Consider the following 14,748-nt stretch of genomic DNA (forward strand, 5'->3'; position numbering starts at 1 on the left):
AGCGGCTGATGAAGGAATAGTTTATTTCAAAAGATGAATATGCTCTCAAAATAAATAGTTTAGCGCGCTTCTCGGAAGGCAAACTTAATTACAAGCAGACGATCTTCATCGGCGTTAATCTATTGGTTATAAAGATATTATTTAACCAAAAACAATGCTATAATCGGGGGATTCTAAAGCTCTTTGAATGCACAATTATATTTTGATTATACATTTTCAGGCATTAAATGAATTTAATCGAGAACTTGTGATAAATATGAGGCAAAGCTCCAGATTACTTTCAATTCTAGAACTTTCTTCCTGTTTGCTTCAAAACAATGGAAACATTTTAAATGGAGAGAACCTTATCTAATTGGGTGTTGTAAAGCCACTAACCTGATGCAGATTACTTCTGCTGTTTAATGCCAACCAAGTGAGTCAGTTTACTTAATGTGGGTCCATAACAGCCGACATAGCGCAAAGATGGCCCTTCGGATTTTTCATATTAGAGGAAATTCGATCCTCCTCGTTCAAAATTGTCATCTGTAAGAAGTGATTAATCTTATAATTTTGATAAGCTAATTCTTTGGCTTATTTGTTAGCGCTCAAGGATCACAGGGTTACATCCCCGTCACATGTTGGACATCAGTTATTTGTCAGCAATCTACAGGTAAGTGACTTAACAATTCTGTCACAAATAATACTGAATTGTTCAGTATTACTGAGTTCTGGATAAGATAAGGAATCAACATCTCAACAAAGTTATAATTTTTTCACCCTTCAATGGTTAGTCGTATCTCTTCAGCGATAATTCTAAGACAAACTGGTGTACGATTTGTGGCTTTTTGTACCTTCTTACGGTACACTGACGTTAACGAGTACAACACAATGCCTCTTTACAACATCTCTTTGGCGATTGATGAATCTCTGAAGGAGATATATACTGACGTGCACTCAGAAAATTAACAATAAAAACATACATTGTATTTTGACCGCTGACTTGATCTGCAAGAATTATTTCTTAGCTTAGCACCCACAGTCAACATAAACATCACGATTCAAAAATGAGCAAATCAGTCCAATTCCTCATAAATCTTAACAGTGATAGAATGAGCTTTGTTTCGCTGATAAATGATTAGTTATTAGTATTTAAAAGTTCTACCCTAAACGTGAGAGACCAGGCGACTCAGTGTGTTGCTCGTTGGGCTTTGAGCAGTTATTTTGTTCCCGTCCCCACCCAGGGGTGTAAACTGTCTAGGTGCAGACAAATGATGAGGGAAAATAAATGCGATTCTGGGGGTATCCCGCCGTGGCTTAGCAAACCATCTAAAGAGAGTGGCAACACCCTTAGTTAGTTCATGACACGGAAACCGGAATACCCTGCGGCGCCTTGAGTTGGCACTAGTAACGATTTCTCGTTAGACTTTTTTTTTTTTTTAATCTTAAACGCGCTCCTTTATCATCATCTTTCGGGAGCCAAATAATGATCCTTTGGTTGGTGCGCTTTGTTATTTTCTCCTTATATTTCAAAATTATTTTCACAAAGCAGTCAATAATGTCAACAAGAGGGGAGGCCAAAGTGCAAAATAGGTTGATTCGTTCAGAGGTGTTCGTTCAATTGGTTGAACCCTAATTAATGCTTCCATATACTGGCATGTCAAAAGCTGGGATATCAGTTTCGAAAATTTTACATCCGAGTAGAAGTAAGGAGACCTTGATATAGATTCAAATTCTTGTATAAAATAGCACAAATATCACAAAGGCAAACTAATAATCATCATTATCAAGTGGTCTCTCTCTCCTAAACAAACAATCTCTCGGCTGCTGCTTGTTGCCTGTGTATAAACCTATGACAAAATACTAAATTAAAAACAAATTGTTTATGATATATAGATTTGAAAAAGCAATTTTCAGCGTTCTTAAATCATATTGGAGTATTTGAGAAAATAGAATTTGAAGCCTTTGTCTTCTAATTTGTTTTGTGATGATATAAGAGAGCTGATTTCTAAAATTTAAACAAAAGGTTTATCGAATATTCTGTTGAGACAAAAAATTAGAATACTTCTGTTTACGGAAAACCCGGTGTCATATACGATTGAACTTCAAACAACTTGATTTTATAACTCGGAACAGAGTTAACGACTTTAGAAATCAACCACATTAATATGCGCAGAACTAAGCCCATTCTTATGGCTTTGTTTGATGTATGTTTTGCTTTTGATTCTAGGAAGCATTATCGCCACCTAAGTAAAACTTCCTATTTTTAAACCAAAACAACATATAGAAATAAAATCACTTTCGCGACAAATTCAATGCTGTTTACGTTGTTTCCAACCGTAACTCTTGGCTATACCAAAATTAGCTGAAAGTATGGAAGAAAGTCTGCAGCGGGTGTCGCCCTGAAGTGATTTTCAAGATTTGAATTCTTTTTCGTGACTGACATTTATAGAACCTTGTTATTATGTCAGTGGACAAAGCCCTCCCATGCAATTCGTTATCTTTAGCTCCGAGGGGTGAAAAACAGCTTCAACTTGCTAATGAGATCCGCCGACTCACTCCAATAAATCGTCCGACTAAAGAGCTTATGATTCTATGCTGTTAATAATACAGCTGTCACAGACGTGTATCGGGAAGACAACTTTCCAATAGATTGGATCGCAGCTCAATGCGTCTTTCATCTCACTTCTGAGGATTTCTCGGATAAATGGACAAGGTGTTTATCGGCGTCGAAGGAAACTTTTATCATCATATCTGCCTTCAAAGATTCGTATTCTCAATCGTCATATGTAAACTGGAACAGATAGGAGATGACTTGAATAGAACATGTTGAACACTACTTCAAAATGGAGTAGCTCCAAAATATTACTCAGGTAAGATTATAATAGTGTCATTCAATATTTTATGACAGAATGTGATTCCAGCCACTGGCAAATTTGGAATGATTCTAGATGGCTCTAGATCACTTAAAGTTTGACAGCCTGATTGTCTCCGTTCTCCGCAAATTTCACCGTGGTTTTTAAAGATGCTCGAGGCAAATAAAAAAAATTGATTCACGCAACAGAATTTTGCTTAAGTGTACTTCTGTTACACTATTAATTTTGAGGAACTACTGTATGTTTATAACGTTGACTAATTTTTAAATTTTGCCAGAAAATGTTAATGAATTGCACTGGAAAATGTTTTCTAAGTGAGGCTGTCTCTAAAAGTCGAATGAATTAGTTATAATGCACCTCTAACGTAACGGATCTTTGCTTAAAGTTGGCTAAAATAAAAAAATGGAAATATAATGATTCGAAAGCGAAACGATAAAATTGAGAAGACAAATTTGAAAGGGAGAATGTGATTAATAAACCAGCTTGTGTCTATCTGATATCAACTTTACAGGAAGTGTCAGCCAGCACTAAAATAAATCGAAAAAATCTTTTTGCGTATTCAATTTTTCCCTTTTTATTTCAAGTTCCACGATCATGTGGCAGAGGGAGGATTAAATATCACACTTCTCAATGAGTCGACCTGAACTTATTAACGACCTGGTCCTTTTTTTTAAATACACCTTACGCGCAAATGAGTTTTCTTAAAATTCAACTGCAGGGGGGAAAGGACTTCAAAGTCAAGCATTATTTTGGATGATTTTAGCGAAAAACATCCGCGAAGCTTTAACCAATCAAAACGAAAGACTCAAAGATGTCTGATGTTTCTTCAACGAGAATAAATTATCACTTGTTTCAATATGTTTGCATCTTGTCAGGTCTTTCGTTAATTCGGATGTAAAACGCGACCGACGGGAGTATTACACTTTATATACTTTGTATTCTGATGCCTCGCTTATTTCAGTCGATTATAAAAAATTTTGAATTCTGATCTAGCCTGACGAGGAAATTGTGAAGATGGATAAAAAACGAACCAAAACTCTTTACTCACGGCACTGAAATACTTCAAACAAAGACAGCGAACCAAGTGAGAATTGAGAACCTGGTCTTGCGGCGCAGCTGCGCTGATACATTGCGTATAATTCACTGTCTTGAGTGAAATGAGAAGGCGTTTGACTACCTTACAAATTTTACATGGAACAAACACAAATTAAGTGATCTAGAAGAGTTTAACATGCGGCGCAAATATTTTATCAATGCTCAAAGCTAACGTAAAAATTACGATCAATAATTCGTTACGATCACGTAACTGATTGTTTAGTTCACGATTTCTTATTCATAATTTATTCACATTTTTATATTGCCGATTTCAAGGTTTTCTCATCCAAGAATTAAAACATTCATTTCGTGTTATTAACTTGATGCTGAGGTTCTTTTTGCAAGTAAAAATTTTCAGACTTATGACTTCGATTGGGTTTTACATTTTAATGCGTATTGTAGACTTTTCAGAAATTAAGAACAAGAATTAAGAATTACGCTCAATCTTCTAAATTGTGGTTACTTACTTTTGACTCGAAAAATGGTTCTGTCGAAAGATTTCGAATATTTTTGGAGATGATTGACGGGGCGGAAAACTTAAGTCGGTAAGGATGTCACTCGATCGTGAACAAGATGAAGGCTTACGATACACGAGCAAACTACTTGCATATAGATTTAGATGATCATTAATTGCAGGATAAAAGTTTTTCTCACGTGAGGGCAAATATATGTTATTTTCAAATTATTAAATTTGTTAGATATAAACATATCGCTAGCAAATCACAGGATTAAGGCCAGGTTAGATATTTTGGACCAAAAGAGCGTTATAAAAAAACACGTTCGATGCGAATGCGCTAGAACTGACAGGTGAATGACAAAAGATATTGTCAAAGCAAAAGTTGTTTTGGGCGATATAATTGTGAAATATCGCCGTCATCTTAGAACGTCATAAGGTGAATTGTGATTGGTTAATGCTCTAAGTGCACCATTTAATCATTTCTGTGAAGACAGCTTGCAAAGAAATTAATAATAGTGCAAACGGCTCAAGGGCCCTGGAAGGCATAAAGACAGTGTTCTATATCATTTGATGGCACTACTATATGCAGTTGGAAAGCTTTTTCGCTCAAATGCAACTCAACGAAACAATCGACATAACTGAAAAATAACTAACTAAAAAGTGCCAGGCTAGTAACGGAAATCTAATTGGTAATGAGACGGTGTCAATGGTATCAAAGTGAACATAATAATCAAGTCTACAGTTTTACAGCAAAACGTTCCTCGTACTAATCATGAAGCACCTTGGGTTTTTTGTATTAGATATTCCAAGAACTGAATAACCATGCCTTCTGGCAAGACCAAGAAGCGCTCTAATAGAATTGTGATAAATGTTGGTGGAGTGCGACATGAAACCTTTCTGAGTACGCTTAAGACCATTCCAGATACACGACTGTCTTATCTTGGGGATCATCACACCACAGTCGCTCGAACACCGGAATATGATACCGTGAAGGAGGAGTACTTTTTCGACAGACACCCGGGGGTTTTCACACAGATCCTAAACTTTTACCGTACAGGGAAGCTTCACTGCCCTTCAGATGTTTGTGGTCCATTGTTTGAGGAAGAACTCAGCTTTTGGGGTATTGATGAACAGCAGGTAAGTCGCCCTTGCAAACATTGTCTGGTGTAAATTGATGATAACTCCCAGACAATATCATCAATACATGAATCAAAGACCTTTCCAAATATGCTATGAGAACGCTTGGTTGAAATTTAGGTTCAGAGATACAGATACAGATTAATAGTAATGCAGTAGGTGCATGTGAGTTGATAATTCATTTTTGCTTCTATTTTGTTACTTTGAATTCCTACTTATATTCAACTGATCACGTTTTACTATTCTTTGAAATAAGAATTATTAGTAAATTGTTTCGCTCCTAATAAAATGAACAAAATCGCCTCAAAATATCACTTACTGTCGTGAGAATTCCATGCATAAACGCTTTACTAAGAAAATAATAGTTTGTAGAATTTTGATGGAAATGAAAACTGTTCAGTGAAATTATTCCCGTTGATAATGAGGAAGAATATGTCTGTCACCAAGTATCTCAGTGGTTGGTAGGCATATTGCAAACTCCAATCGAAAGCTAACTATTTTGCTAAAAATAAACAAGAATTAAGGACTCAAAATCGATCTGCAAATCGTATAGCATTTCACTGACGTATTTTCTCATTATACATTTAAAGACAAAAGCGGATGTTTATTTTAATCAATTGTGACGCTCGACTTTCCTAGCATTCAACTGTTGGTTGAAACGAATACTGAGACATTGAGCCCGGATCATGACTGTTCTCAATTCACCGTCTGAAAGCATAAGCACCTAAAGCGGGTGTAACCTTGCTTTTGAAATTTCTTCATGCTTTTTTTTCGGGACTGTAAACATAATTTTTTTAAGGGTCTATATAAATTTACTCGCTGCCTTATCGTACTTATTTGAAGACACAGCTGCAGCAAAAATAAAGGAAATATCAGTATGGTTGATTTTCATGGCATCTATTGCACATTAAAAAGTCCAAAAATATTGTGCAATAACACAACAATCATTTGCAACAAGCGTGTTGCGTCCCCTTATCTTATTAATAAAGCTTCTGTCAAAATTGACTTTAAAAGGAGCTACCAGGCCATTATGTAATGCTGTAAATCTTTAAAACTCCTATTTATTTTGGTTTCTATTTACTATCTCATAAGCTCAAACGCTTTTTCAACACTGTTTTGTAAATACCACCCCGTGCATTTTTTCTACTCGTGTATTAGGCTTTGTATAATAGATGCATTTATTCTGTCGCTAACGCAGATATGTTCAAAATAGAGATGATTTCAATATTTGGAAGCAGGTGTCAAGCAACTTTTACCTTCTCACTTTGTCGAAATTTGTGCTCGAACCAACAATTGGTCAAGTGAACAGATTAACACCTAAAACGCATCATTTCCTTGAGAAAAATGAATAAGCGAAAAATATTTTTTGTATAATTTATTAGGATTTAACGTGTCAACTAAGTACAATTTGCATCAGGTATTGCCCTTAAGTAAATTTATACAGAAAAGATAAAGTGCAGACAAGAATCTTTTCTGCTGCTAAATGGCCAACGTAAGGCACGTAGGGACAAAAAGTTTTTTTGTGGACTTGAGAAACAACTCATTTCACTCTTCAGTTAAGCTCTAGAGAAAACTAAACCGCAATAAGTACACCTGCTGTATGGTAAAGAAAACATAATCCTACAGTCTATGGCGCTGCGACAGCTAGATGACAGCATATTCGAATTCATTTTAAATATTGTAGCGCTGCGACAGCTAGATGACAGCATATTCGAATTCATTTTAAACATGGTAGACCTCGAGTAACAGAAAAATCTTGAATAGGACGCGATCAAAATGAAAATTTGATAACAAGCAATATAAATATCCGCTCTGAGTCTTAATATTTGGCGCAGTCTAGCAATGACTGATTAACATGTTGTGCACATTGGATATAACTGTTTCTTACAAAACCTTTTTAGTTCGTGTTACCGAAAAAAATACTTCAAATGACTTTCAGTTACTGACTCAAAGAAAAACCTTTGTAATAAGTTCATCAATTCCAAGGCTGCTACTTCCTGCTTATATCTCAACATGGTTTAATGGTTTTATGTCAGGTAAACTTTGTGAGCTACTTTGATCAGCAAGAACTGCTCTCTTACACACACACACACATTACGGCGGAAAATATATTGAACCCACTTGGTTGGTAAGGCAACGGACAAGTTTCTAGGGCTTATCAATATTTGTAGTTTACAGAAAAGATGTTAAGTGAAATGTAGGTTGATGAGAGAAACTGTTCCACGGCGACATGATTTTCAGTTGTCGATTTATCGTTTACAAGACATAACGTCACATAACTGTCAATTACTTTCAAACAACACGCACTCGTGGAATTGATGTTACATATTTCTAATCCATTGTAGTGTCGTAATATTTACCCGGCGACACCTTTTCTAACCATTACCGATAGACAATCAAATGTCCTTCCCATCGTCCATCCATTGATTCTCTAAATTATTCCTCAATTTTAATTCAAGTCTTTTATTATTATTTTTCTTTTTAACGACACAGGTCGAAACTTGCTGTTGGGAAAATTATAAGCAACACAAAGAAAAACAAGAAAAATTAAAATATTTCAAGCTTCCTGGATACGAGGAGGACCCCGAGGAAAGATTTCTGTCTGAGGACTCGGGACTCTTCGAAGACGTTGATGAAGTACAATCATGGTGGTCGAGATATCAGCCCAAGGTCTGGAAGAGCCTTGAAGAACCTTACACTTCCTCTTGGGCAAAGGTAGTTAAGTGGTATTTTAATTTACCAGTTTACAGCTTTACCTCAAAGTTGAAAAACGTCGAGTCCTTAATAAAAAAATTGTGAATACACATAACCATTGACCAGACCAAGCATTTACAATAAAATTTGATGACAAATACTGACGCAGAGTTAAGTTGCCAGCTGTATTTGTGCTGCTTTCATGAGCTTTGAACCTCCTTACTAAGACCTACATTATTTGAAGTCTGTTATTTTCTCGCACGGTAGTACACTTGACGCATGGAGGGAAAGCAAGGTTAGCAAACACTTAACTGGTGTTTGAATGGTGAGGGTTGGTTAGAGACACACCCTGCTCTGTTGATCTGTCTCATTCTAATTTCTTCTCCTCTAAAAAAAACATACTTTTTCCAAGAGCGTTTCGGGTAAATTTGTTAAATAATATTGCCTTCATCGATAATGTTCCGGATTTTGTCCACATCTGATGGGAGAAATAGTACTGGACCCATACTAACAGAAATGCAAAATTACTCTTCCTTCACAGCTGGTGGGAATTGTCTCGTTTGTGGTATTCACAGCTTACATTATCAAATTCTCTTTGTCAACTCTGGAGTACTTCAGCGACAAGACTGCTCCTCAATACATAGCCTTATCAGTGACACACCTCATATGTATCTCATGGTTCACGATGGACTTTGCTCTTAGGCTCCTGTTTTCACCCAAAAAACTCGCCTTTGTCAAAAGTCCCTACACGTGGACAGACTTGATACCTCTGGTGCTGTTATATGTATTCTTTTTCCATCCGTCCATGGAGGAGATACCATTTTTAGAGATGCTTGTCATGTTAAAAGCTGCGCGTATTTTCCAGTTATTTAAACTGTCTTACGTTCTTCAAGTGCTTGTTAATACCCTAAAAGCCAGCTCTCTTGAGCTGTGTCTCCTGCTAGTCATTACTGGCTTCGTTATGGTTGTGTTTGCAAGTGTTGTGTATTATCTGGAAAGACATGACTTAAATAGCGACTTCAGAAGCGTCCCTGAAAGCATGTGGTGGGCTGTAATCACTATGACAACGGTGAGTTCATTTCTAATATGTGCAAGATGGGTCAAACCTTAAATGAAACGATTAATAGAGGAGACGGAGAGTAATTTAATAACCAATACGTTCGTTATGGTATGTAACGTTATGTGTTTCTTTCAATTTTCAGGTCGGTTACGGTGAAGTTCATCCTCGCACATGGATTGGAAAGACTGTTGGTAGCGCATGTGCAATATGCGGGGTGCTGGTCATTGCTCTACCAGTATCAGTGGTCGCAAGTAACTTTTCCCTCTTTTACACGTACGCCAAAGCGAGGCTCAACCTACCGCCTAAAAAGCGGCGGGTGGCTTTTTCTCATGCTCTCACGTCCATGCATAACCAGAGATCACAAGAGGGACCTGAAAACAGCACACATGCGAACTTTACGTCACTGTGCAGCGAGAGACAAACTGAACGAAGCTTTCCGTCAGAGATTTCGATAAGTTGTTCCATAACTCCCAGAGGAAGTCTAAAGAAATCATCTTTTTGGTCGCTGCGTTCGATGACCAAACTACTAAGACCGAACAGACGAGCTAACGTGAGTCGGAGCAAGTCTTTGAATTCTGTTCTTTCAGATTACAAGCTAATGAAGGAGGTACCCGTAGAAGGCATAACGTTGAAGTTCGAACCGCCTTCGAGAGTTCCCTCCGCCGCTGATATAACTAAAGACCAACCAGAAGGTATTTATCGGTATAGCCTGTATCTTCTATTTATTGATACCGCGTGTAAAATCCCTCAAGCTTCTCTTTCTAATGAAGCATCTAATTGTATTAAAACTTGGGAGCAAATCTTGAGTACTCTTCCACAAAATGAAGTTTATAGAAATGAAGCTAGTTTGATTTGTTGTATGCCTTTTAATGAAATGATAGACTACGTCTCTCAACAAGACACAAAATCCAGACAGCTCCACACAGGGGGCTAGCCTACTCCTAAGTTCAGACCGAGTCTCCTGTGGCTCAGCGGTAAGGCATTTGAAGTATTACTTGAAAGGTCGTTGCCTGCTGTTGAAAGCTCCCGAAATTATCTCCGTTGCTAAAATGCATCATCACTAACAACATTCTTATGGTCATTTAGACTGATATAGTTTAACTTTTGGACCCATTACAGGAGAGAATGCTCTGCTTCACGTGCCAGCGGAGGAAAGAAGAAAACATTCAACGAGAGATTCTCAAAAGGAAATCTCAAGGCCATCTGCGCTAATAAACAAATCACTCTACCCACTCCACCTTAGACGAGGAGCCGTGTCACCAGCCTCATTCAGCCTAAAGAGCGCGTCAACAGCTTCTAGTTTAAACGCACTTCCAAGAGGATACAATGAGCTTTACAACGCACTAAGTGGTAAAGGACCTATTATTCTCTTGTCAGATCAAGCCAGCGTGCAAAGCCTTTGCTCGATCAACTCACGGATGACTTGTTCGTGTTCAAGTTTGAGAAGCGCCGGAAGTGATGGTACGATTCCCGATGTGATTGGTGAGAACCGAACGCGCATGGGTAGTGATGGAAATTTTCCGTTTAGTCCCACCGAAAAGGTCGACGGGATACAGGCAACATTAACAGTACCCGTAGAGTCTCATGGAAAACGAAGAGATGATACCGAGAGTCGTAACAGCGTCAAAGAAGCCGATTATCCCCTCGCACCGAAAGAACACAAGAAATGCAGAAGGCATGATCATAGAAACAAAACTGAGGAGGATGAGTTTGTACCAGTTGAATTTATGACGATACCAAATGTAACAAATGGTGAAAAGCCTACAAGTTACGATGGAAACCTTGGGATAATTTGTCAGAACAACACAGCCGAGTCACAAAACGTGGATCAAATCAATACAAATTGGCAGCATAATCAGCAGCAAACAAGTCCTCCCCAACCTACTGTAGAGGAAAAAAGTCCGCCAGACAAGGATAACCTCTCGCGAGAAGATGGTCGAGAAGATGAAAATATGTCACTCGAGAAAGTTGTCCCGGACATTAATGTACCTGTTAAACCTGTTCCAGTGATAGGGCGGGCCGCGTCCGCTTTTTCTATCATGGAATACAGCATTGGTAAAAATATCACGTCATGTAACGACGGAAGCCAACCAGCGGAGAATAACTCAACTCGCGACGACATTGGGCGTAAAACCCTTCAGCGACGTCACAGTGCCTTCACTCCCTGTCATGACAACACAACACCGCGCAGGGGACATTTGAGTAGCAGTTACATGAATAGTCATGTGAATGAGCGTGAACCGCTAATTAATGGAAATGTTATGCGGGCTTATGATTCTATTAGAGAAAAAGAACAAAGCATCGATGATAAAGATATTCAAGACTGGAAAAGGATGAGGAAAACCGGCGTACTTTCTTGTCACTTGCAAACAAACCTTGAAATTCAGAGAAGCAATCCATCTTTGGAGGAAAGTTCAAATATGACTGAGAACAATTCTGCACATGAAAGTTCGAACCAAGAAAGAACATTCCAATCTTTGCAACCATTTTCGTCAGACACGGAATCAACAAACTCGGAGTGTAGCCCTAAGGGCCCCATCACAAATGTCGAGCACGAACATGAGAAAACCAGAACATCAAGGGTTTAAGAAGCACTTTCTTATCTCTTTCTCATGTAAAACAAATACAGTTTTATTCTACTTGTATTTTCTCTTCTTGTACACGGAATTTCCAGTGCAGTTGTGATCGAAGCTGATAAAAGATATTTTCCGGTGGAAAAAACAACCAGCCGATTCTTATAACATGTAGCAAATATGATTAAATAAGGAGAAACAATGTTCGCGTTAGACTTTGGCCATTTCGTAAGTTGAGGAAGGAAAAGAAATAGTTCTTAACAAACAGCATTTAGTCTGTTATAAAGTTTGGGTAAAGATAAAATGATGAAAATTTCCGAAAAAAAAAAAGAATTGGTCTTATTTCTTGATATCATATGGCCTGTGTCTTTGAAAAACATTAAAGAGCAATTACTGAAATTTACTTGTTTTTTCCTCTAGAGGAACGTTTGAGGTGTGTTTTACAACACTTTTCCTCTAAAGACTGTAATTCAGGGCCCCCACTGGCGTCAGGATTAAGCCCAATAAATTATTTACCTAGATTCCAAAGAAACTAGTAAGACAATCAATTTTGTCTTTGTCGTCATTTTGAAAAAAAAAACAAAACAAAACAAAATGAAAGGAATAGGAACAGAGATTTCCCAAGGAAATTATTAATTCTCGTCAAATACTTCAGTAACTGAGTCTTATCTCATCCGTTTTCTTTAAGGATTTCCATCAAAGTTACTCATTGTACGGAAAACTACTAAAAAACGAATGTAAGTTGCTTAACGCCATATTACAATCTTCTAAGTTCGGCCTCAGTCTAACTGTACGTTACTATTCATTTTGAAAAAGGTATGCCCGCCAAAGCTACCTGCAAGATGCGATGTAGTTTGACATTCATCTTTGGCGGATCATAGCAATCCAGAATTTTTATTCTCTCATCCAATCGGCTGTTTATTCCTTTGAGTGCTTTCCTAATATCCTCCATTTCTCGATTAAAAATTTCCGACCGTAGAGCACGTCTTTCCTGGTCGCGCTTTAGCTGCTGATAAAATGTCTCTTTTTTACGAGTACTTTGCTTTAACAGATTGTTCTTGGTCAGTTCCTTGTGATTTTCCTTTAACTCTTTGATGGCTTCCTCTCGACTGTTTGCAGAAACTTCCCTTCTTCCCTGACTGGTTTGTGAAATCCTGGGCAACTTATTCGCGGAAAGTTTCTCCTTCGTAGCTTTTGAAGTAGTATCGGTTCCACTTTGGTGAAATGAAAGCTCTTCAGAAAACATTCCAGAGAAAGAATTCCTTCGTAAAGTCGCCGGGCCATTAAAGAACGATTTTTCACTTTCATCAGATGGACTTGGGGGGACTGTATAGGACGATCCCTGAGGAATAACCAAATGACTGACCGAAGACGACATAACGGGGCTTTCGTCTCTATCAACAAGTTTGACATCCGTAAGCGTCGAACTTTCCTCCTCAGTGATTGCCACTATGCTCGGCTTTTTACTTGTTTGCTCTCGCTCGGTACCAGCGCCTTCGTCCTCGATGTTAATCCTCGGGGTTCGTTCCTGTGGCTGATCTTCATCAGGCGTCCGTATGTACTTGCTGTAATTTTTTATGACATTCTCTGCCAGCGAAAGCCTACGGTTTAATATTTGGGAATGAGCGTCTGTGGAACCGAAGGTGTACTTCTTTTCAGTTTCTATCCCAGTGGACGGTGTCTGAGGCGCTGACAAACGCCGCGTGGACGGAGACGGAACGCAACGAGAACTTGGCGGCGACTTCTCTGGAGCTTTATTCTTTTTGTTATCGACTGATGTTGAAAATCTCTTTTCAGGACTGGCCGTTTTCAAATAAACAAACGTTTCTTCCTCTTCTTCTTCGTCTTCATCTCCGCTGTTTCCGTCGCTATCAGACCTGGAAGTTTTCTCGCTCTGTTTTTTCTTCATAAAGCTCTGAAAGCCTTCTTCGGAATCGATAGATTCAAAAGATTCCTGTCCAGTCTTGGCCAACCTCTCACGAAGTCTCGCCCAAGCAGTAGCTGGCTGATCCGACTGTTGATGAAATTGCTGGCGCACCAAACTGCGCACATAGTTACTGCTTCTCGACAAATTTCCTAAATGAGTCATTGATATTCTCTCAGAGGCCCAGTCGTCATTTTTTTCACCCATTTTTCACAGAACGGACCCCTTCAACGGTGAAAAGTAAAGCAATCTTTGGTTACTAAGGCAGGCAACCAAGTAAATGCTTATCGAGACAGCAATCAACAAAGACTACGACAGCGAACTTCCTTAAAACACAAAAAGTTTGATAACCACGCTGTGCAATTGCGGTTATTTCTCTAAAGCACGGATCCAATTAACTGTACCCTTGCCTGTTATCTCCACATTGTTCGTATAAACTTATCCGCTATTAGCCCGAAAGTATAAACAGTTTAGGCAATTAAAATATGAAACAAAAATATCGACGTCGACACAACTGATTTCCTCCAAAACTCATATATGTGGTTTTCAGTGATAGAAAGATAACATAGCATTGTTTTTGGCAACGAATTCTCTCATAATAGTTGCTTACAAAGCTGCTTTTTAAAAACTCATATTCTTCTTTGATATTCTAAAACAACGCGCTTCAAGAAACATCTGCTGTGAGGTAAATACAAAAATTTATGAGCTTTGTGAGGAATAATCTGAGCTTGAAACCACTTCACCCTAAGATTTAATGTGATAATATCAAACGTACACATCACTCAATGGTAAGTTGACCTATAAACATGTGACACCTAGAGACAAACAACAGTACATGGTTTCTAACGATGTAGTAACCCTTGGTCATGCTGTGACTTTAGCCGCATGCCGCCACAGGCTTCTTCGATGCAGTACTTCCAACAAATGAGCGAAATCAATAAAATAAGAATTTTATT

At 38.2% G+C, this 14,748-nt stretch overlaps 2 protein-coding genes across 3 annotated transcripts; one reads left to right on the top strand and one right to left on the bottom strand.

Annotated features, from left to right (window-relative positions):
* The first annotated feature begins 2,554 nt into the window (after positions 1–2,554).
* Positions 2,555–12,081, top strand: LOC131773901 (uncharacterized). Of its 2 annotated transcripts, none has more exons than XM_059089879.2 (6): positions 2,555–2,849; positions 5,205–5,541; positions 8,035–8,256; positions 8,777–9,304; positions 9,438–9,987; positions 10,415–12,081. In XM_059089879.2, exons 2-6 carry the CDS (start codon positions 5,227–5,229, stop codon positions 11,881–11,883), a joined length of 3,084 nt encoding a protein of 1,027 aa, XP_058945862.2. In that variant the 5' UTR covers positions 2,555–2,849; positions 5,205–5,226; the 3' UTR covers positions 11,884–12,081. The 2 variants fall into 2 exon arrangements, with proteins under 2 accessions (XP_058945862.2, XP_058945865.2); XM_059089882.2 differs by lacking the exon at positions 2,555–2,849 and adding an exon at positions 4,936–5,093.
* A 589-nt stretch (positions 12,082–12,670) lies between these two features.
* On the bottom strand, positions 12,671–13,999 carry LOC136282206 (transcriptional regulator ATRX homolog). Its single transcript, XM_066169521.1, has one exon. The coding sequence runs from the start codon at positions 13,997–13,999 to the stop codon at positions 12,671–12,673; it is 1,329 nt and encodes a 442-aa protein (XP_066025618.1).
* Positions 14,000–14,748: the final 749 nt, after the last annotated feature.

Source organism: Pocillopora verrucosa, chromosome 7 (genome assembly GCF_036669915.1).
Source record: "Pocillopora verrucosa isolate sample1 chromosome 7, ASM3666991v2, whole genome shotgun sequence".
NCBI classification, from domain to species: Eukaryota; Metazoa; Cnidaria; class Anthozoa; order Scleractinia; family Pocilloporidae; genus Pocillopora; species Pocillopora verrucosa.

What these genes read in the sequence shown, in the direction of transcription:
- LOC131773901 (XM_059089879.2), top strand. Translation starts at nt 5,227, where the DNA reads ATGCCTTCTGGCAAGACCAAGAAGCGCTCTAATAGAATTGTGATAAAT. An exon ending in GGGGTATTGATGAACAGCAG is followed by an intron (nt 5,542 to 8,034) that starts GTAAGTCGCCCT and finishes TTAACGACACAG; the next exon opens with GTCGAAACTTGCTGTTGGGA. An exon ending in AACTAAAGACCAACCAGAAG is followed by an intron (nt 9,988 to 10,414) that starts GTATTTATCGGT and finishes GACCCATTACAG; the next exon opens with GAGAGAATGCTCTGCTTCAC.
- LOC136282206 (XM_066169521.1), bottom strand. Translation starts at nt 13,999, where the DNA reads ATGGGTGAAAAAAATGACGACTGGGCCTCTGAGAGAATATCAATGACT.